Source organism: Brachyistius frenatus, unplaced genomic scaffold (assembly GCF_029030835.1).
Source record: "Brachyistius frenatus isolate BFR_SWC_R1_liver_20210118 unplaced genomic scaffold, ASM2903083v1 Contig_30, whole genome shotgun sequence".
In the NCBI taxonomy this organism is placed as follows: Eukaryota; Metazoa; Chordata; class Actinopteri; family Embiotocidae; genus Brachyistius; species Brachyistius frenatus.
In genome coordinates this window covers 1,103,453-1,124,266 of record NW_027210629.1, presented here as the reverse complement: position 1 = coordinate 1,124,266, position 20,814 = coordinate 1,103,453, and the positions used below count along the sequence as shown (strand labels likewise).

The 20,814-nt window shown below is 38.4% G+C and overlaps 1 protein-coding gene across 2 annotated transcripts; it reads right to left on the bottom strand.

Annotated features, from left to right (window-relative positions):
* Window positions 1-358: 358 nt before the first annotated feature.
* LOC138621409 (G-protein coupled receptor-associated protein LMBRD2B-like) lies at window positions 359-10,282 on the bottom strand. Of its 2 annotated transcripts, XM_069699438.1 has the most exons (18): window positions 10,195-10,282; window positions 9,192-9,408; window positions 8,823-8,932; window positions 7,468-7,566; window positions 7,175-7,342; window positions 6,829-7,039; window positions 6,602-6,676; window positions 6,355-6,459; window positions 5,956-6,136; window positions 4,977-5,158; window positions 4,648-4,781; window positions 4,325-4,430; window positions 4,043-4,140; window positions 3,098-3,201; window positions 2,739-2,785; window positions 2,508-2,616; window positions 1,572-1,665; window positions 374-1,439 (listed from the first exon to the last, which is right to left on the bottom strand). In XM_069699438.1, the coding sequence occupies exons 2-18, from the start codon at window positions 9,363-9,365 to the stop codon at window positions 1,376-1,378; spliced, it is 2,061 nt and encodes a 686-aa protein (XP_069555539.1). In that variant the 5' UTR covers window positions 9,366-9,408; window positions 10,195-10,282; the 3' UTR covers window positions 374-1,375. The 2 variants fall into 2 exon arrangements, with proteins under 2 accessions (XP_069555540.1, XP_069555539.1); XM_069699439.1 differs by lacking the exons at window positions 2,508-2,616; window positions 2,739-2,785; window positions 3,098-3,201 and having other exon boundaries at window positions 359-1,439.
* Window positions 10,283-20,814: the final 10,532 nt, after the last annotated feature.

Below are 20,814 nucleotides of genomic sequence, written 5' to 3'. Positions count from 1 at the left end.
ATTATATCGAAATTAAATTAATTAATAATAAATTAAAAAAATCTGATTAATCAGAGAATTAACTAGTATTAATTGCATTTATTTTTGCCCTGAAGTAGCTTTATTGTGCCACCCTATCCTAAATACAAATATCAATGTAAATTAGTGTTCCGGTAAAACAAAACAAAAAAATGGTATCAGTGATTGTTCTGAAAATATAAAGTGTCCCAAAAGATACCTGGGCATTTACTGTACAAAAATATCAGAGACGAACAGTCTTTACTTTTCACTTAGTCTTCCTTGAATTACATTATTTTATCTTTTGAAACTTTCAATATCTTAACAAGACACTGCCTCATATGTACTGGCGCATCATAGTTTAGATCATTCACAATCCAACAGGAGATCAAATAAACAGGTAAAACAAATGTTTTTTTTTAATCATACTATTACACACTTTTACAGAAAATAACTGTCTGGAAACCGCATCACACACAAGTCATGTTTGTCAGGGAAATCCTATTGTTCGGGCCTGACACTGTGAGGCTCCTCTGATTCCCTGGATGTGAGGTAAAGGTCCCGTAACGACACTCCGGCCTCATAAACTGTCCAAGATGGGTGTTGATTAGACTGTTAGACAGAATCAACCCAAGGACACAATCAAATCCTTATCTGTAAGATGATGTTCCTTATAACTGAGAATGTGAGTTCAGGCAGAGGTTTCGGAACCGGGCTCCACCGCATGTTTTGCTCTCTCTCCTCAATCGAGCTGCTACCAATGAATATCACTGCGTTGTCACAAAAAACACCCTCCTTTAACTTCTTCACTTCATCTCCACGATTTCCTACACCATGTTATATAGCAAATACAATCCACTTCAGTCCACAAACACACAAATACAATGTTCCCTTTGAGCATTGTACATGTGTCATTTTGTTTTAGGCACAGTAAGCTATTTGAATTAAAAAAATTAAAAAAAATTAAAAAAAAGGTAATTATTCAGCCATTTTGGAATGACTACATAAAGTACATTGTAAACTATTTCATCCACTAAGCTTCTATTAAAAAAAACAATTCAAAAGATAATATTAAAAAATACATTAAAAAAAAATGTTGGCTGTACACAAACAGGTTGAGGCTTTGGATGAGAAACATCCTTTTACAGTTACTGGTCTCCTTGTAGAAACCATAGACAGAAACCAGTGGCAAGATAAAAACCCTTTTGAAGTTTTCACATTCTTCCATTACCTGATGAGATACATAATGTTCCCTTTTTGATTCCTGAGACATAACCCTTTGCATTCAGACTTCCTTCAAGAAAATTTTTTTTTTTGAATGATTTATTGATTAACAGCATGTACTAGCTCATTGTTTTCCCTCCATAACCTCAATCTATCAAACATCGTGAAAGGTGCCGGTCAGAGAAGGTGACAGAGACAGGTAGCGTCCTCCCGTGGACCTATAGTGTCAAACACAGAGACACGGAGTAAGTGACAGAGAAAGCCTGTTTTACGTGAACTGATTTTGCCCCTTAAAACTTAATATTATACAGTTTCAACCAAACACTAAAGTCTATTTAGTGAAATTCTACCTTCTGTTTGGGGATCCGTCATCTCTGGAGTTGTCCTGCAGTAATCTTGCCTGCTGCTCCTCTGTCTTTCCATCTCTTCTGGTAAATGTGATAACTGTGAATGATAAAGATGAATATACACAATAGTGTCAGCACACAGACATCTTGATAGATATGAATGACCCGAATACACAAAAGGTTCATTTGAATCACAACAAATAGGGGCGAGTAGAAAGATGCCAAAAATACCACATGGTATTGGTATTTGGGCGGCACGGTGGTGCAGTGGTTAGCACTGTCACCTCACAGCAAAAAAGGTTCGGGGTTCGAATCCGGTCCTGGGCCTTTCTGTGCAGAGTTTGCATGTTCTCCCTGTGCTTGCGTGGGTTCTCTCCGGGTTCTCCGGCTTCCTCCCATCATCCAAAAACATGCACCTCAGGTCAGGTTACCTGGCGCCGCGCTAGTGGCAGCCTGCTGCAGCATCTCCCCCCTGAGAGCCCCCTTGCTGTAGTGAAGAAATTTCCCCTCGGGGATTAATAAAGTGTATCAAATCAAATGGTCTGAAGACTCTGCAGCAAAAACACAGACACTGTCTCTTTCTCTCAATAGTAAATATTTGTTTATTTATGTAGAGTAAGTTTCTAATTTCAGTTCTTTATCCTGGAAAGTGGAGAGAGGTTCCTGTAAGGGCACAAGATAGAACCTCAGTGGGTGTTGCATGTTCCAAAGTAACTTAACCCAACAGTAAAGCCTCTATCTACATGTACCTTACATGGGTGGGATGGTGAATGGCTAACATAGCAGATGTTTGGTTTCCTCCAAAGGGCAAGATGTGTAGTGGTCAACTATCTAAAAACAAACTCTTAAACATAACACAAACATACATATAACCTATCAACTGTGAGCAACACTAAAATATTGTGTTCCATGGTGACAGTAGTGTTTTGTAATCCCTACCATTTTTCTTGATCTCTGTTACAGGGCTGTCCTGGTTATCCTTTAACTCAGTGTAACCGGCTCGGGTGCACCCAGTGGCCCCCTGGACTCCATACCGCTCCCTCCAGGCCTGAAACAGAAAACATACTGTAAATACCTGCACATTTAACACAAGCCACAAGAACCAGAACAGACAGGGAGGATTTTCTTGGCAGGAAAGAGAAATGATCTGAAAGAATAAAAAATTCGAACCCATCTTCGACTGTCTCCGTCCACAGCTTTCTGTCTTTTCCTTCTTTCTAGAAAAGTACAAAATGTAGAGCATAAAGTTAAAAAATCATGTGAACTTTTGTTTATTGAAATGAAAGAATGGCTTTCACATATTCAACAATGTGAAATGAGAAAGACAAAATAAAAGAGTGAGCCAGGAAAACAAAGGACTGTGTCCTAAAACAAAACAAAAAAACTCCGTAACTACTAACTTGTTTGTAGTTTACAAAAGAAGTAATTCATTGTAGCTAACGGAGCAATTTTTTTATTGAAGGTAATAAACAAACCAAACAAACACAATTCCTTATAGCAGAAACATCAAAAATCTGTAATGGAACTACCTCTCCTGATGAGTTCCCTGCCTTCATCGACCAGGTCAGAGGTCCAGTCATCATCATTCATGTACTGCTGGAAGCCCAGGAGGTTCAAACAGCGAGAGCCCACACTACAAACACACAATTACAAACATACTATTAAACATAGATTCTTAAAAGTGCAACATAAAAAATGTAATTCAACCAATATATATTTAGGCTACTAGAGCAGATTCCTTCCCCGAAGACTTCATGTGCAGTTCTGCTGATCATATTGGTTAGCTGATCACACTGATCATATCAGGTGAGGATTACGCAGCCAGGGCAGGCAAACTGATACGTAAATGTAATCCTGTGTGTGGCAAAGAGTTGGATGGTGAGCATTTCTAGATTGGTACACATACAAGGACAAAAAACAGAATACAAAATAAGAGGGGAAGTCTTTTGTAATCTTTTTGTTTTTTTGTCTTATTTTCTAGAAATAATCTCATTCATTTGAACAATACTTGAATTAATTTGGCACAAATATTACAGGCCAAATGATACTGCATTTTTGATAACGATTCTGATATCGCTGTTTGTGAATAAAAACAAAATCTGATAATAATAATATATATATATAAAAACAATAATTTATATATTAAATTATGTGGGTTCCATGGCTGAATTTTTGTATATATATATATAATTTTGATCAACATATGGACCGAGTGGGACATTTCACAGTTAAAAAATAAACTTGTCAGTGCTCTCTGGTAGACAAAGTCTGTGGTGGAGACACTGTTTCCAATTTATCTCAAACAATTGCTCGTTATTGACATACACACTAATATTTGTATTTCTTCAATTATCTACCAACAGCAGACATAATAGTTTAGCTTTAGTAAGCATACAATTATAACGACATTTGAATGTAGTCTTCACATTAAATAAAGGAAATTAATGTTTAGTTGTTAGCGGCTGTTAGCTTACTTGTAAAAAGTGGCAAAGCAGAGCAGCAGCACCAGCATAGGGTAATAGATGTAGAAGCCATCAGATATGACAGACAGCAGACGCATGGAGCCCATGATCTAACAGAGGGAAACCAAAAGAGACACTGCATCACTCATCATTTTGGTTTGAACACAGAAAGATGATGACATTTTTACATATGTTTTTTCATATACTATATTTCCTGAAATGGACTTTCACATTACAGATGTTTATTTGTATGAAGGCCTGTGTGTGTTGGGATGTGAATAATATGGAACCCACAGAGGTATAGGATGTCTGTATTCTGTCCTGGTGTGAGATGGCAGAGTCCAAGTGGATCAGGCCCAGAAAGTTCAGGCACAAAGGAGGAGTGAGACGACAAAACAACCTGAGCCGAGAAAAAAAACAAAGAGAAGCAACGCCATATCATAATGTTGACATGTAACACAACATGCAAAGACCTATAACACTTTAACCAGTTGTTTACTGTAAATCATACAAACTCCACTGAACTAATGAATGATTAAACCCACACCAAAGCGTTAAACTCTTTGCCTCTTAGGATGTAGAAACTTCTATTCTGTCTACATGATGGACATACATACATGCCACTGAACTGCAGGCTGTAAGCATCAGTCTGGTGATGTGGCACCAGGTAATAGTAGTTGAAAACTCGTATCCTGAACACTGTGGAGTACACGCACACGCACATGAAAAGAATACTGACGAAGCACGCCATCTGTTGGAGAGGAACAAAACAAAGCAAGTTGAGAGAAGACATGTTAGTTGGATTAGTTCAGTGCATTACATCTGAATTTAGCAAATTATGCTGAGAATAAAATGTTTTTGGTCAAGGAAATGATGTGTATTTTAACTATTTTCCGTAAAAATAATAAAATAAAAGTGCCTTTCCCCTTGCTGTAAACACACGTACCTCAATGCAAATGTAGTTGTGTTGTTTTTCAGCCGTCTGAATAAAGACAGCAAACAGAGAAAGGACAGGGTTTGTGCTGAAAAAGGTGCACTCGGACCAGACCACTGCTGCAGAGAGGAGACACAGGAGCACAGCCAGCAGCCTGCAGAAACCCTGCCTGAACACACACTCCCAGTACCACTCTGAGCATGACAAACACACACATACACAGGCATAAATACAAAAGTTGCAGGAACATTCCCACTGAGATGTAAGTTACACATGTAACTGTAGGCATGCATTCAAACAACTCACAAGCAAATAATACTGTAAGTATTACTGACACAAAGACTGAAGTCTGTTTTATTTCCTCAAAAGAAAGACCAGTTTTCATGCGCTTGTGATTTGTGCACCTAAAATTGTCTGATATATGTTAGAGTATAATTACACTGTTTCCTAAAATAAGTCTTCTTGACTCTCTAAAACAACATTTACACTTACAAGGCCTTTACGAAGCCCTTATTGAGAAATCATAGAAAATTAAATGTATGGAAAAGATAAAACATGGTGCAGCTAATGGAAAAAAAGACAATGATTGGTCTACAAAGCATAGACTACACCTTTGCATTAAAGCAGATAATAACAGTGAGGGCATTTGTCTGGCACTCGGGATCTACATATATATTTATTAGAAGGCCAACATGGATCCTGAATGCTCCTCACTTATTAGCAGTAGATACCAAGTAGAGACTGTTGTAGGAGAAGAAATTCAACCAGTGGTGGAAAATAAATGTTTGAAAATATTCAAGTCAAAGAAACACTGATAGGCTATGAAAGTCCAGGAAAGAAAAAAAGATACTGTCTGAAATATCAATTAAATCATGACTCACAAAATAGAAGTACTCAACCAGAAGAACCTTTACTTCGTACTTAAGTAGTTGAGTGAAAGTAACTGTTAATCCACCCATGAATTAAAGATTTCAGCACTGAATGAACTCACCTACAGTCGCAGTGTAGGTGAACCTACGGATCCAGCTGTGGTGTGCTGAAGGGAAGCTGTGGGTGAAGTGTCGGAGCGGGCTGCTCTGACTTTTACCTACATCTTCTAAATGAAAGGCCTGATCTATCAAAATAGACCACTGAACCTGAGTCTGACCGTGTCTCTGCACTGCAGAGATGACCTGAAACACACACACACACACACACACACACACACACACACACACACACACACACACACACACACACACACACACACACACACACACACACACACACACACACACACACACAACACATACATTCAACTGATTATTACTCATTATTCACGTTTCCATTTGCTGTCAGATTGTTTGCTTTGTTTCTTGTAAAATCAAGAAGCAATGTGAGAAATAATTACTTTTTTATGAAGGTTAATGAGGTCCCTTATAGTGTGGAGAGCATTGTGTTCACCACGAGGGCTTTCCACATTTCTCCCCATCTCTTCTTGGTACACAACGGGACACTGAAACGAGAGGACACTCACATGAAGGCTGTTCAAGTAAGCCCGACTGTAAAAGCTGTAAATGCAACATTACATTTTAAATGTACACATTAAAAGAAAAACTTGTATTGCCTGATCTGGTGAACTTCATGTAATTTCTAACCTTTGTCAAAATGGTGTCCACGAACTTCCTGAAGCAGTGGTTGTACCTGACGGATTCATCGATGTCTGCCATCTCCTGATAATAGGAAATATTTTTGTTTACTTGAAAGTAAAAATAAAAGTCCAACAAATAATACCTGGATTTTGTTGAGAAAGAAACCCTTCATGTGTGTTAAAAGATGGAGTCTCTTTCTCATAAAACTTTTTCAACTGTTTATAAAACCTCACCTCCATAACATCTGCTAGGTTCTCCTCTGCCTCTGCCTTCTCTGTAGCCACTTTGGCTACCTTGAAGTAGGTCTTAGCCAGCAAGTAACCATGGGAAGATGAGAGCCAATAAGCACGGGGGATCTCAACCAGGCCGTAACCGAGCAACAGCACCAGAAGGAAGAGGCCCCAGGTATTGGCGGCTGTAATACTGATGGTCTGGAGCTCTGCCCTGCACACGTTAAAAAAGATAATCAATACACTGGCAGAATACCAACAAAGAAAACAATTACAGCGCAACATAAACCAAAAGTGTTTTTCTTTCTTTTCTATTATTTCCTTATGAATGAAGAGACATTTGACTTACCATGTGAGTTTCCACTTTGGGTGAGCAGCCACATAGATGAGCAGAGAGATGAAGATAAGGAAATAGGTGCCATAATAAATTGCATTTTCAATCAGAGCTGTTTTGATCTTTCCAATCCTGGAGAAAGCTCCTGACCGTGCGTAGGACTGCATGAAGGGCAACAGCAGCCTGCACTCACACAGAAGAAAGGGTCAATATACAAAAATACAACTAATATTAAAGTTTAAAGTGGAACATACAGTGGTAATAATCAAGGTTTTAAGTGTCACAGTGTTTTATTGAGCGAGTCTCACCATGTAAGAAACTGGGACGTCCAGTATACAACTCTCCAAAACACTGGTAGGATACCATCTGGGATATAACTCCAGGGCTCCTCACACACCTTTGGTACACTGTAGCACGCACACGCACACACACACACACACACACACACACACACACACACACACACACACACACACACACACACACACACACACACACACACACACACACACACACACACACACACACACAAAGCACAGTTCAATGAAGCCAAGTTAAAGGTGTGTACAGCACAAAACAGAAACAACAGACGCTCTCACATCATGACTTACAACGTCATAACACACCACACTGCAATAACACCCTGTGAATTATAGCTGCTGTAGTGCCACTGTTGATGCCACCATTCAGTGTCACCAAAATCTGAAAATTTCAAATCACTCAAATTTCTGACAGAAATTGTCACTTCAGCATGAATTAGTTCCAACAAAATCCTGAGAGGACACAGAATAAAACGAGGAAATGTATATAAAAAGATATGTTCCTGCTGGATTTTATAGCTGTGTTTTTTCAAAGCTGAGCACCACAATTTTAATTCAGTTCAACTCCATTGTATTAAGGTGGAGGCTGAAATCTTAGACATTAATATTTATAATATGATGCCAACACTATGGGCATAGTATTGGCATCTTTTCATGCCATAGGAAATGAGAATTTGGATAAACCAACCCTAGTTTTTTTTAAGAGTAAATACAAAAAATAAATAAAATAAAAGCAAACCCAGTTGGGTCTATAAAACACTTTCATGACCCTCTATTGCTGAGTTCTGTATTGCACAAGTAGCATCCTCTCTAAGGTACCACAATCACTGAGCAAAACCTTTTGTATTAAGACTTTAAAGCAAAAAAGGCATTCAGATAATATAAAACGCAAGTTATTATTTTCATTTAGTTTTTGATGTGTCACAAAGTAAAGAACTGTCTTCAGACAGTAAGAGTCCTTAAGATGTATCTGGTTGTGATAGGCTTAATTAGCATTACGTGAACTCGTTTGGCGAGGGCTTGATAATAACGGATGTTGATTTCCACACTTGACATGAAAGCGACAAAACAGTAGATTGACTTGTGTTTATAATACCACAAAGTGCAAAGATTAAAACCTACAGAAAATGTGAAATATATGGTTTCTGTGGTTTAAAGAAACTGAATGCATTGAAAACTCAGGAAGTGAAAGATGAACAAATAAGACTTTGAGAATCATACAGAACGCAGCTTTGGAAAATATAACGCATTGTGGCCTTGGAACAGAGTCTGGAGGAAGATATTGCCTTGAAATGAGCGAACTGTAGCCTTAGTTCTCGTAAATCAAACAATGTCTTCCTTACCTTACAGACAGATAAGAAGACGAGCTGGCCCCAGCCTGATGAATGTGTAGTATTCTAGTTACAGGGGTAGTGTGGTTTGATTTGTCAAGAAGACACTGCTTGTAGATTGTCTGAAAAAAACAGCAGAGTTTAGAGTCAGTCAAACACACTTCATGAAAAGGTAAAGTGAAAATGGTACAAGTAAGACACCAGAGACGAGAGCACTGTAAATATACACACACCTCAGCCACCCTCAGACACAAATTATTCTCAAGTTCTCACATTTTGCAGATCCTGTTTTTATCCTGACAAGTTCTTCTAGCAACTACGGTTATCGAAGGCAAACTAAATATATTATACATGCATCAGACATCTGCAATGGTTTCATACCGTGCTGACATCCAGTGGTAGGATGAAGACAATGAGGAAGCAGAGGTACCAGGACAGCAGCGTCCCAAACAGGACCATCCGCTGCTGCTTCCGCAAGTCTCCATAACGCTGGAGGAGGTAGAGGGCCAAGAAGAAAACAACGACAACCACGACAGCCAGCGCAGAACCGCTCATAGTGATGAATGATGAGATAAATATCAAGAACACATGATGATGACTGGAGGGGGCAAGAGAGATAAGCAGAGTGAGAGAGAGAAGGAAGACAGGCACTCATTGGACAAACTGCAAACACACTGAATATCAACTCTTATCTGCTAGATAACAGGCACAAACAGTTTTACCTGAACAGTCAGAGTAAGGGGTGACGTAAGTGTGAGGAGAGAAAAAAAAACAACCAAAAAAAGAGCAGAGGGGATGAATGAATGAGGGAACCATAAAAAACAGACAAGGCAGAGAAGGTATTTAATAAGATGTACAGACTTTTCAAAGCTAACTGCATTACATAAAATATCACAATAACGTAACAAATATGAATGCTCCAACAAATTTAAAAAGAATTGTTGATCTGAGAGATTAAGAAAACCAGCAGGTACCTGCAATATTGTCTGAAACTGTCTATGAAAGTCAGTAAAAACATGAATTCGCTATTTATTAAATTCGTCTGGTTTAACAGCTTAATTAAACACTAACATTGTATTAATTTGAAAGTTGAAAGAGAACCAATATGATCTGTGCTGGTCACAATACGCGACTGTATTACAATAGTTATAGTCGCTTAATTTGCTTTCAATATTAATATTTTTTTTACTTTTGAGTTTAACTTTTGGTAACCACTAATTCAAGGTGGTTCCTGTAGTTTGAATTCAACAATACAACAGTGTCCGTTTGGATGTGTTTATGCAGCGATGTGATCCCGAACTGTTGATTTCTGACTGGAATTGTGTGGTTCATTTTATGAACAAAGAGCGTTTCATCTCAGTACGAACCGAAAAGGTAATCTTACCTTTTGAGATTCTTCCTCTCAGGCTGAACCTTGTAAACCGACAAACACTCTGGAATTTACAGTCACATTATGTTCCCCAGTCGCGGACTCCCAAACAAACGTACACAACCTTTGAAACTACGTATTGCGTAACAAACGTGCAGAGCGTGCAGCATGCTGTCCCGCTGGCGCAACACGGGATTGTGGGTACTGTAGGCAAGACGCTTTGCTAAAACGAGTCACTGGGACCTTTACGTTAACAGATATTGACATATAGCTATTGCAAAAATAGTGTGGCACTTAAAACTACATTTGGAAATATGACAAAAGATATAGGCCTGGCTACCCCGTATACCACACCTTTTTTTCTTATTTATTTTATAGGCATATTTAGGCTATTTAAATCAGATGGGCTACAAGTATACATGTGCGTTTAGAAGAAATAAAGAAAATTTGGTTTACTTTATAACAGAGAAAAAATAGATAAGCAGAACACTCTTTCTAATTTCTGATTCAGGATTTAACAGATTAACCAATTAATTAAGCAAACAGGCTTACTTCAAAACGTAGCCTACGTTGTCAATAATTGTAACACGTGATATAGCCTATAGAGAAAGAGACGTTCATTGAGCATACACATTTCGCAAGAAAAATTACAAAAGTAGTGGGCTATAAAATTATTACATATATTATAGCCTATATAGGCTATTTATAGAGGCTACATTATCATCAGAGTCTGAAGGAGAGGTTGTCTGTTGAACCCTGACCTCACTGGATGTCATAATGTCTTGTGCCACTGCCAAACTGTTTCTCGTGGTCCACCAGCCTCGCCCTCTTTCCAGCTGTCATATCGTCGACGTCCTTCCTCTTTGAGTTTATTGCTTTCCAGACAGTTCCTGCGTTTCTTTCTGCATGTCAGGTTTTTTTTTTATTTTTATTTTTATTTTTAATTTAGCCTATCTGTAACCTACAAAACTACGTGACTGATACTTAGAATTCGCTAAAACCTCCAGCTTCTTGTGTTGCACGTTAGATTCTCGCTCTTGTAAACTATTGTGACGCTGTGTTTAAGAGTTGCTACAACAGTCCAGCAATGATTCTTATGTTAGACTGAAAAAGCATCTGTCCTATCAAACTGGAAATGGTTGAATCAGTAAACTGTTATGCTTTAACTAAAGGGAAAATTAGTATGGAATAATCAAGAAAAAAAAAAGACATTCATTGAAAAAGTAGTCACATGAGTCATACTTCAAAACACGATGACGTTTCATTTTCTTAAAGTGGTAAAAGTTTCCATTTGTTGTTGCAGATTTACATTTAATTATGAGTTTTTCAAAAGTGCATCCTAATGTTGTATCTGTCCAGATATGAATCACACACACATGAACACACACATTTAAATCCAGTGTTATGCTTCATACTGTCTTTTTAAATCAAGTAGTTCAAACTGAACTGATTTGCTCAGGCTTCCAGCACTGGTCAAAGATGCACAAATCTTGATGCTCCCTGCAAATGATAAAAGATTGTTTTTATGATCGTGGTGTGTCTCTGATCTTGTCATGTAGATACAAATTTATTCCTGTGAAATTGATTAATTCCATGTTCCAAATCTTTTTTCAGAAAAACTTTTCTTCATACTCCATTCAGGCTACAAACACCAGATTGACACCATGGTTGCAGAAACAAGTTCCTGAGTCTGTTTTACATGAGTAATTGACAATACTGCACCCTTCATTATAATATTAAATACAGTTGGGTTCATTATGAAAACCATCATTCAACACAGCAGTGCAACATAACAGTTTAGGTTATTACATGCAGATTCTGGTGACTCAGTCCTTCAGTGTGAATCATTGACATACTTTGTCAAAATGTAGCAGAGGTTAGGATGTGGAGGTGAGTTTACATTTTCCTACAGGCAAAGTGGACTCATGCACAACTAAAAAATATAATGGTTGTGCTTTACAGCTTTGAGTTTATCTTATGCTTCTCTAAATGCTTTCAAACCATCCGAGTCAAAAAATGTTTAAAGAAAAAGGTCAGAAAAAAAGTTGTAGATCCATTTCAGTGGTGGAGGAACATCCACATATACGGGTCGTCAGCATAAAGCGGGCCCAGCACGTTGACACACACAGCGCGGTGCTCCAGCAAAAAGTCCATGTGGCCCAACAGGTTCAGACACAGATGCTCGACAAAATTCAGACAAACACTCCAGTCTTCAACCCCTCTGGACACACCGAGCACATCCATCCAAACAGACCCGAAAATGTCTAGCGATTCTGGCCAGTCCTCCAGAAGATTGTCCATTAGCTCCATCTGGTTCATAAAGCTGTTCAGGATTCACATCTATGACCAAATAAATCTTGTATATTTACTGATGCTAGAGGTGTAGGGCAATCCAAAACTGCTGTGTTTGTCCATTTGCAGCCTTGATTTCTCTGTCACATTACTCTTCTCTGAGTTTCTCTGCCGCTATGCCTCCGTCTTGCCTCTGCAGTGTTAAATGGCTTGATCCAAACAGTTACAGTGTAGATAAAACCTACAGGCAGGTGCTTAGCATGGCCATCTGTCATTCTCACCTTAACCCCTTCACCCTCTCTCTCTCAATCTCTGTCTCTTGGATTAGAGAGTAGGTGTATGAGCATTCAGGCCCATATGTCCTAATACTCCAGGTTTCTCATTGATAAACCTCTGTGAAAGAGATCTAGTCCCTCCTTCATTGCCAATTATAGATTGATCCTGTTTTTTTGGGGTTTTTTTTAAACATCATTATTCAGATACGCTCTATATTAGGCAGATATAATACAGTCTCCTAAATGTACCTGCATTTCTCTGGACTTTCAGAGGAAATGTGAAGAAACTTGATTCAATGCCCCCCAAAATTCTGATGGTATAAAGTCATGACACTTTGTTGTTATTGTATAATGAGATTTTTCTGTTCAATAGATCATTAACACAGCCTACTAAGAATAATCTCTTTTTTGTTAATGTTATCCAGTGCGTCTGGGTTTTTTTCCTTTGAATTTAATACAGAAAATGGAAACATAACTGCTTTTCTAAAAAAAGAAAAAATACTTTTACAGAATAAATTCAGTTTAAAATTCAGTTTAAAAAGAATGCGTTATCAACTAGAGCAACATACATACAACAGCATAGAGTATGATGTAAATAACGTTGAAGGAATAGTTTGACATTATGGCTATAGGCTATATGATTGTTTGCTTTTCTTGCTAAGGAAACAGATGCAATGATTGATGCTACTTTTCTGTCTGCAGTGGACCTTATACCAAAGACTGGAAGTAACCAAAGTTTTTATTGTTATTAACCACTAGATGGAGGTAGTGAATTTGTTCTTAAACGTCTTCAGTATAACTCAGCTAAGCAAAGAAAGAGAAACCAGAGGAGGAAGATTTGAATCCTTGTAACAAAAAATAAGTATAAGTTTTATGTTCCTGAGTAAGTTCAACAAAAAAAATACAAAACTATAGCTGAATTTAAATATATTTTCTCCAAAGTTTAGACAATTTTGAAAAACAGAAATACAGGTAAGTTATTTAATCTTCCAAATAACTAAACCAAACAACAAACTGTATGTACTCAGTGAAACAATTGCACATAATGGCAGCTGATAATAAAGGTGATTGTTCTGTTAATTCTGGTTCTATTTACTATAATTATTGTACTTAATATGTTTTGAATGCCATTCATTTGACCAGAATCTCAAGGACAGGGAGACCCACTGAAACTAAGCTTTGGTCCTCTCATTTTAATCTTCGAAAGAGTCAGTAGCCTGCTGTTTACAGTAAAAAGAAGGGTCTCATTTTAATCTTTGAGAGCCTCAAACACATCTTTTACCAAAACCCGGTAAGGTTTCTGGTCACTCCCCTTGGCACCACAGAGCACAGATTATAGGTGAAACTCAAACCTTGTACCAAAGCATTGTGCTCTCTAAGATGAATTATAGTGAAATGTTACCCCATCACCTGTCACAGCTTTACTTGTGTGCACTTCTTTCAGTGTCACATTGTTAACTTTGCAATATTGTAAAAACAGTCTCAGTTTATTTTTTTTATTTGTATATTTTTTGTCAGAGTAGATATTCAGATTAATTACATTTTTATTGAGAAGTCAGCATTAATACTTTTGGTAAAAACCTTTTTTCACACCAGTTGATGTTGAGATTTTTCAAAGCACAGAGGTGAACAATATACATTCACAATGAACTTCGTTTCACACTTCCTTTAAAACTAGGATTGTCACAATTTTTTTGCAGTTTCATTTGTTGTGTTGAGTTTTATTTGATTTTCAAGTCAATTGTGTTTGAATAATTGCGCTGTATAGAGGGTTGTGAAGGTTGTGGGACTTGTGACTGTATTTCCAAAATCATTCTTATGCCCCTGTTTACAAGCAATAGGCTTTATTTTCATTCATAATAGTTTTATTTTCATTATTGTGATAAAGTTGTCTGAGACTCACTTCAGTGAGGATCACAATTCGATTTCTCAAGTTCAGGATGTAATTGGGTTAGATGGATAGCAAATTATGTTAGTTTGCTCACACAGTGTTGTGCTCAGGGAAAACTTCAAGATCCATCAGTGCATCAGGTGCACACTGAATTCTGGTATTTATTTTCTTGAGTTCACAACATAAATATTGTTTCTCCAGATAACTAATTAAACCTTTTCAACCTGCCTTGTAGCAGGAACAGGCTGTACCTTAAAATGCAACCCGCTGCCACCTTTTGCAGGTTGCCAAGTGTGGAACATCACTCACTGAAGAGGCCGCCGGGTACTATGATAAAAATGGATGTACCATCGCTGTGCAAAAGTGTCAGTGTCACTGATTCAATGCCATTAGGCTGTTTTTGTTTCCTCTTTAAGTTTCATTAGGCCGAAGTTTTTCAGATCTGACTCTGGCCTGTTGAAAAAGACAAGAAGATTTATTTTATTTCAAAATTCTCCCACGTGTCTTTTATTTTTAAAGAACCATTGTTACTGTTGGTCTTAGAGTTGTGGAGAAATTTAGTGACTGTGTGCCCTCATGAGACAGTCCTGTAAGTGTGATTGTGTCAGTGTCAATATTGGAATGATGTATCAATGAAGACCCAAAAGGAAAATGCATAACTGTCCTGGAATCATGCTGGCTTATGGTTAGACATTAACAGCTGAGCACTTATTACTCTGATGCACTTCTTATGTTTAATGCTATGACCCTTAACACGATGTTTTGACTGAGACACAAGAGTTCATAAATTGTGAATTTTCTCTCCTGTGGATGATTGATCAATACAGCAATGTTTTTTCATAGTTATGGTATAACACAAGCAGATATTGTAACCAGAACTAGCCACCTATTTGTTATGATGTTGAGAAAACCATTTATTATTATCACATGTAATTTTATTCATCACAAATAGCAAGGTGTATTAACATTTTTCTCAACAAGTATTCACAAACTTGTTAAAAAATGAGTCATTGTATATTTCCATTCCAATACCACAAAGCATAGTAGATTAGTCCTATTCACACAATAAAATGTATTCAGTTATTCAGCCTTCATCACTTTGCAGTAAAAATACCAGTTTGTCAGACACAGCTGAACCTGTTTAAGTTAACTTCCTCTGTCTCTTTTACTTCTGTTAACCACCCTCCAAGTGTCTCCTAGCGTCTAGCATCTTCCCCCTCACTCCTCACTCTTCACCATCATCACTACACTCCTTCCCTGCATCCAGACGACAAGCCACTGGGACCGCATCCAGTGTGCCCTCATTCAGATCAGTGAGAAACGGTGTGTGAACAGCCTCATCTCCCATCATGCTCACTGAACAGCTATGAGTGCGCTGAGACCCCTGGGTTTGAAGTCTGTAACATTTGATCCATGGGAAACCCTTGTACACAATGATGCTGGTGAACAATGTGGCCCCAGTTCTGTGTGTCCCCAGAGGGCCACTGTAGACTGCAGATCCTATAACCTGTCCTGGATACATCACCCCCCTGGGAGTAGACCACTCCCATCTGAAACTATTGGTCTGGTGATGTAGCCAGGGCCAGCTAGAGTTACACACACACACTCGTGCTGAGATTGAGGGCATGGCTTGTGTGTATGTCTATAAAATGCGCTCGTGTATGGGAGAGGGAAAGTCTGTGTTTGCGACAAGTGTTTTGTAAAATGCTGGTAGGTTGCTGATGACAAATGCTGTACCTCTGAAACTGCCAAGCCATTGGTCATATTTTCCTCTACTTCGTCTTCTTCTTCTTCTTCAACATCCAACTGCCTAAATATCTTTCTACAAATGTGAATGTTATTGGATGGAGGATGGCACAGGCAGTCACATTGTCCTCTTTTTAGGCAAAAAAAAAAACAAAGTTCACATTTTGTATTTCTTTAGCAATGTGACACCCTTAAAAACACATGGCTCCACAGCCAACAGTGAATCAACAGATTGTCACATCAGGACTAAATAACATAAACCCATTTTGTTCCACATTCCTCCAATAATCTGTTTAGCAGAACAGAGACCAGACTACAAACTGAAGTCGTTGAGGCACTGCAGTATCCTCAAGAGAGCTCACAAGTTGTTTGATCCACTGGTGAGTGAAACAAGATGTTGTCGTAAAATGTGTGGGGAAAAAAAGATATATTTTGAACCCAACTGATGCAAAACCAGAAGCAAAGAGAAAAACTGTTATTTTTGTGTCACATGCACAATCTATGTAATCCACAATTTTACCATGGTTGGTGGTGAATAGATAATTGCATTGACTTCTTTACTTTATGCTTACAAATTAAAGTGATATTTACTTCTCTCTTCCTGTTGTTGTCACACGTAGGTTTTTGTATGAAGCAAACAACATCCTGCAGAAGTGTTAAATGAGGAGATCTTATCAGGTTAACTACAGTTGTATTTCCCCTTGTCCATGTGCTAAACTAAGCTAACCAGCTTCAGCTTCATCTGAGAGTGGTCAATCCTTCCATTTAACTCTCAGTAAAAACTGTGTTTCTAAAAATGTCAAACTTTTCTATTAAGGTGAGCACAGAGAAACTTATTCAAAGTAGATGAATGTGAAAACAGTCTTCTGGTGACTCACAATAAGCAAAACACACCAAAAACAAGAGGGGAGTCCCTAATGAACAGATTTTGTTCCCACAATGCGGTTAACACAAGTCTCCTCTCACAAAGGCAACACATTTTCTGTCCAGACTCCATGGCAATATGTCACATTCACCTGTTTCTCTGTTGTCTGTGTGTGTTTTATGGCAGATCCCCAATTCTTATTTTCTTTCTTCAGTTTACAAGTTCTGCTCTTTGGGTGACCCAATCAGCAGATCTGTAGCTTTGCCCTCTGAAGACAAAAGAGTCTGTTGTTGGTTGTTGCTTGTTGGGATAGCAGTGTGGTGGACGCCTTGTGGGTCGCTGCGGTGCGGGTGAGGAATGGTGGGGTCCTGATTTAAATCATTCTGGATGAGCTGAGGTATAATGATGAGAAAGCCAGAGTTTTGGTCTGTCAGGGATGATTTTGCAATATTTCTCTGGAAATAGTCTGCATTCGTTGGTAATGGGTGAAAGACTATTGACTTACTGTATGTGCAGTGGTAAAGCATTAACATGTTCACCTTAGTTATTTTAGAGAAATACACATGCACACATACCAATGTCCTCTGCTGATCAAATAAAATTGTTCTGTCAGATACTGAAGTTAATGAGCTAATTTTATGTGATTATTTTTGCTTACAAAAATAAATCCTACTTCAGTGCACCTTGTAAAGATTTGTGCTTTACACATCTTGATGAAATTTGCTAAAGACATAATAACTAGAGCAGTTAGAGAAGAGGGAGCTGTTATCAGTGCTATTTGTTCAGTATTGTTTCTGCCCCCTGTCCTTTTACAACAGTTTCTGAGAAGAGCCAAACTTGTGTGTTTTAGTTAGATTCCAATAAATTGTGTTGCTGAACCTGCTCAGGTTACCAATAAATTTATATTTTCTGAACCATATCAGTTATTATGATCAACTGAAGCATTTTCTAGATTTCCACACACAAACAGGATTTGTATGGGCAAGAAAATGTATGACATGAGCAGCATCAAATGTCATTACAATTTGATAATGCACACCAGTGGAGAACATTCAATATTTTCTTAATTGATCAAACGAATCTCACTAATAATGACATTACCATATTGAACTACAACTCTAATAAAGAACTAAGTATAAAAGTCTTAAACAACTGTTGGGCCACCATGAATGTCTTTTCATCAGTGTCTCTATAAATATCCAAACAGCAGCAATATTGTGAAATTAGGAGCTCTGACAGGACAGCCACAGACAATGCCAGTCTGTGCACCATCGAAGGCAGTGACTCAGTCTGAAGACTGAAGTGTTGAGAGGAGCTGTTCAGTGTTTCTGAGGCCCCGGGGATAACAGAGGAAGATCATAACACAGAACAGATTCCCTTTCCCTGCGATTCAGATGTTAATTGCCTGTTTGTTCAAGATAATGATGGTTATCCAGAGGAATAACAGCTCCAAGTCAGTAGCTCCCTGACAGCAAACATTTTGACCTGCATTATGTGCTTACAAGCTGTGTTCAGACATAAATGGTAGTTTAAATGGTAGCTAATTGCTAACACCTGCACACTAACATTAGTATTGCCACTGTGTCATTATCTTAGTTTAGCATGTTGCTAGCAGTAAAATAGTACAGCCAAGACATCAGAATTTTACTTGCATTTGCACAGTGCATGCCAAAAGTCACGGTGCTTCAAGAACTAAACTGTAAGTCCCGGCACTGTGCACCGGGTAGAAATGGTCCATTTCAAGCACTGTGATTTGCCTAAAATATTTAACACATGGAAAATTAGATATCATGATGCCATTAGACGAAAAATGTAGGGATCATCAAAGTTATTACCATTCATCCTTAGAGAAACATTAATGTCTGTACAAATTTCAAGAACAGGGTGTCCAGGGTGTACCCTGCCTCCGCCCAAAGTGAGCATGGATAGGCTGTTTGCAAAGACTCATTTAACTACATTATAAAAATAAGTGGACCAGCTGTTGTAAGTCGATTTCTTTTACATTCACCCATATGTGCAAAAGAATTAGTCTTGAAAATTGCAGGGCAGACTGCTCCATTCAAACTCCTCCCACACTTATAAATGGTACAAAATCATAGGACATCTTATTGTCCCACTGTACATCTGTCAAGTTAGAGGAGAGGAGAAGAGGTTCACAACAAAGTCTGTTGATCACTGAGTGACCGTGTCATATAAAATATATTACTGCTGGTGCTTTTTAATTCTTCAACCCAAATGTTGAAATAAGCCGCTGCTCACATAGCTCAGCAAATACCAGCTATCTTAATGATTTACAGAATAATACTGTTCAAGAGGAGAATTGTTTCATGGCCATTTTCAGAGAGCTCTGTCTTGAATTCAAGCAAGCATAGTTACTGTTTGCGTATTCAAAAATCCACTGTTGTCTGTTTTTTTTCTTGATTTCTGGAAGTATGCAGAGTTAGAGATATTGTACACTTTCACCAAGGTCAGATGAGGTATGAGGCACTGTGTGTGTGTGTGTGTGTGTGTGTGTGTGTGTGTGTGTGTGTGTGTGTGTGTGTGTGTGTGTGTGTGTGTGTGTGTGTGTGTGTGTGTGTGTGTGTGTGTGTGTGTGTGTGTGTGTGTGTGTGTGTGTGTGTGTGTGTGTGTGTGTGTGTGTGTATTGATGACTGAAACATTTCCCAATATCTCTGCCATACATGGATTCTACTGCTATGAGTCAGAAAAGATACCTGTCTCTCTCCTCAACTTTTATTTCTCAGACTCACATTCACGCACACATTTCCATTCACATCCTTAGTGCAAATCACATCTCACAGTCCAAACGTTTTGCCGCCAAAACAAAATTCCAGGTCATAAATCTTAGACTACTGTGTCCCCTGTGGCAAAGATTAGGTAGTCATTATGTTTTTATGGTACACTGTACAGCTGACTGGCACTCATTTGCCAAAAACCAGAACAAAAACACGTATTTCTATTCAGACAGACTTTTTTTCTTCATAGCCAGACGTTGAGCACCAGTTGCACCACTGGCACTGGGTAAATATTTACCTTCTCTGGTTAGCTTCACAAACTAAAAGCTACACCGGGTTTTTTTTGGAAGAAAAGACGGCCAAGTGGACTTTGTATGGTGCAAATGTGCAGAGTACTAAAAAGCAGACAAAAAAAAGGCAATGAGAGATTGACTGATGAATGTGTCTGTTGTAACTGTGCCAAGAACACATGTATGAATGGATAATCCACTTCCATAATTTTTTGATGGATAGGGCACTTTTCTTTCTCGGTTGACTCATTCTCCACAGGAATCTCCAATCAGGCTGAACTTATCAAGCGTGAAAAACCTTTTGAAAAGAAGGCTGAGAGGAACAGAAGAAAACAAGAAGGTCCTTTCTCTTTCTCCTGCTTCGAAAGCTCATTATTCTTCAAGCTCTCCCCTGTCTGAAAAGCACCCCCTCCTCTACCTTACTTCACTTTTTTAGTCCCCGCCTCACCTCCCAACAAGCCCACACTGTGTGAGTGACTAACACTATTTTTCTTCTACCATAGCACCGCCTCCATTCTCTCACTGGCTCTTCCATTCCCCC

Excerpts from the sequence above, each read along its gene's own strand:
- LOC138621409 (XM_069699438.1), bottom strand. The coding sequence starts at position 9,365 with ATGAGCGGTTCTGCGCTGGCTGTCGTGGTTGTCGTTGTTTTCTTCTTG. Across the intron at positions 6,677-6,828 it reads ACCTAGCAGATGTTATGGAG|GAGATGGCAGACATCGATGA; the intron begins GTGAGGTTTTAT and ends TCCTATTATCAG. Across the intron at positions 1,440-1,571 it reads GACGGATCCCCAAACAGAAG|GTCCACGGGAGGACGCTACC; the intron begins GTAGAATTTCAC and ends TTGACACTATAG.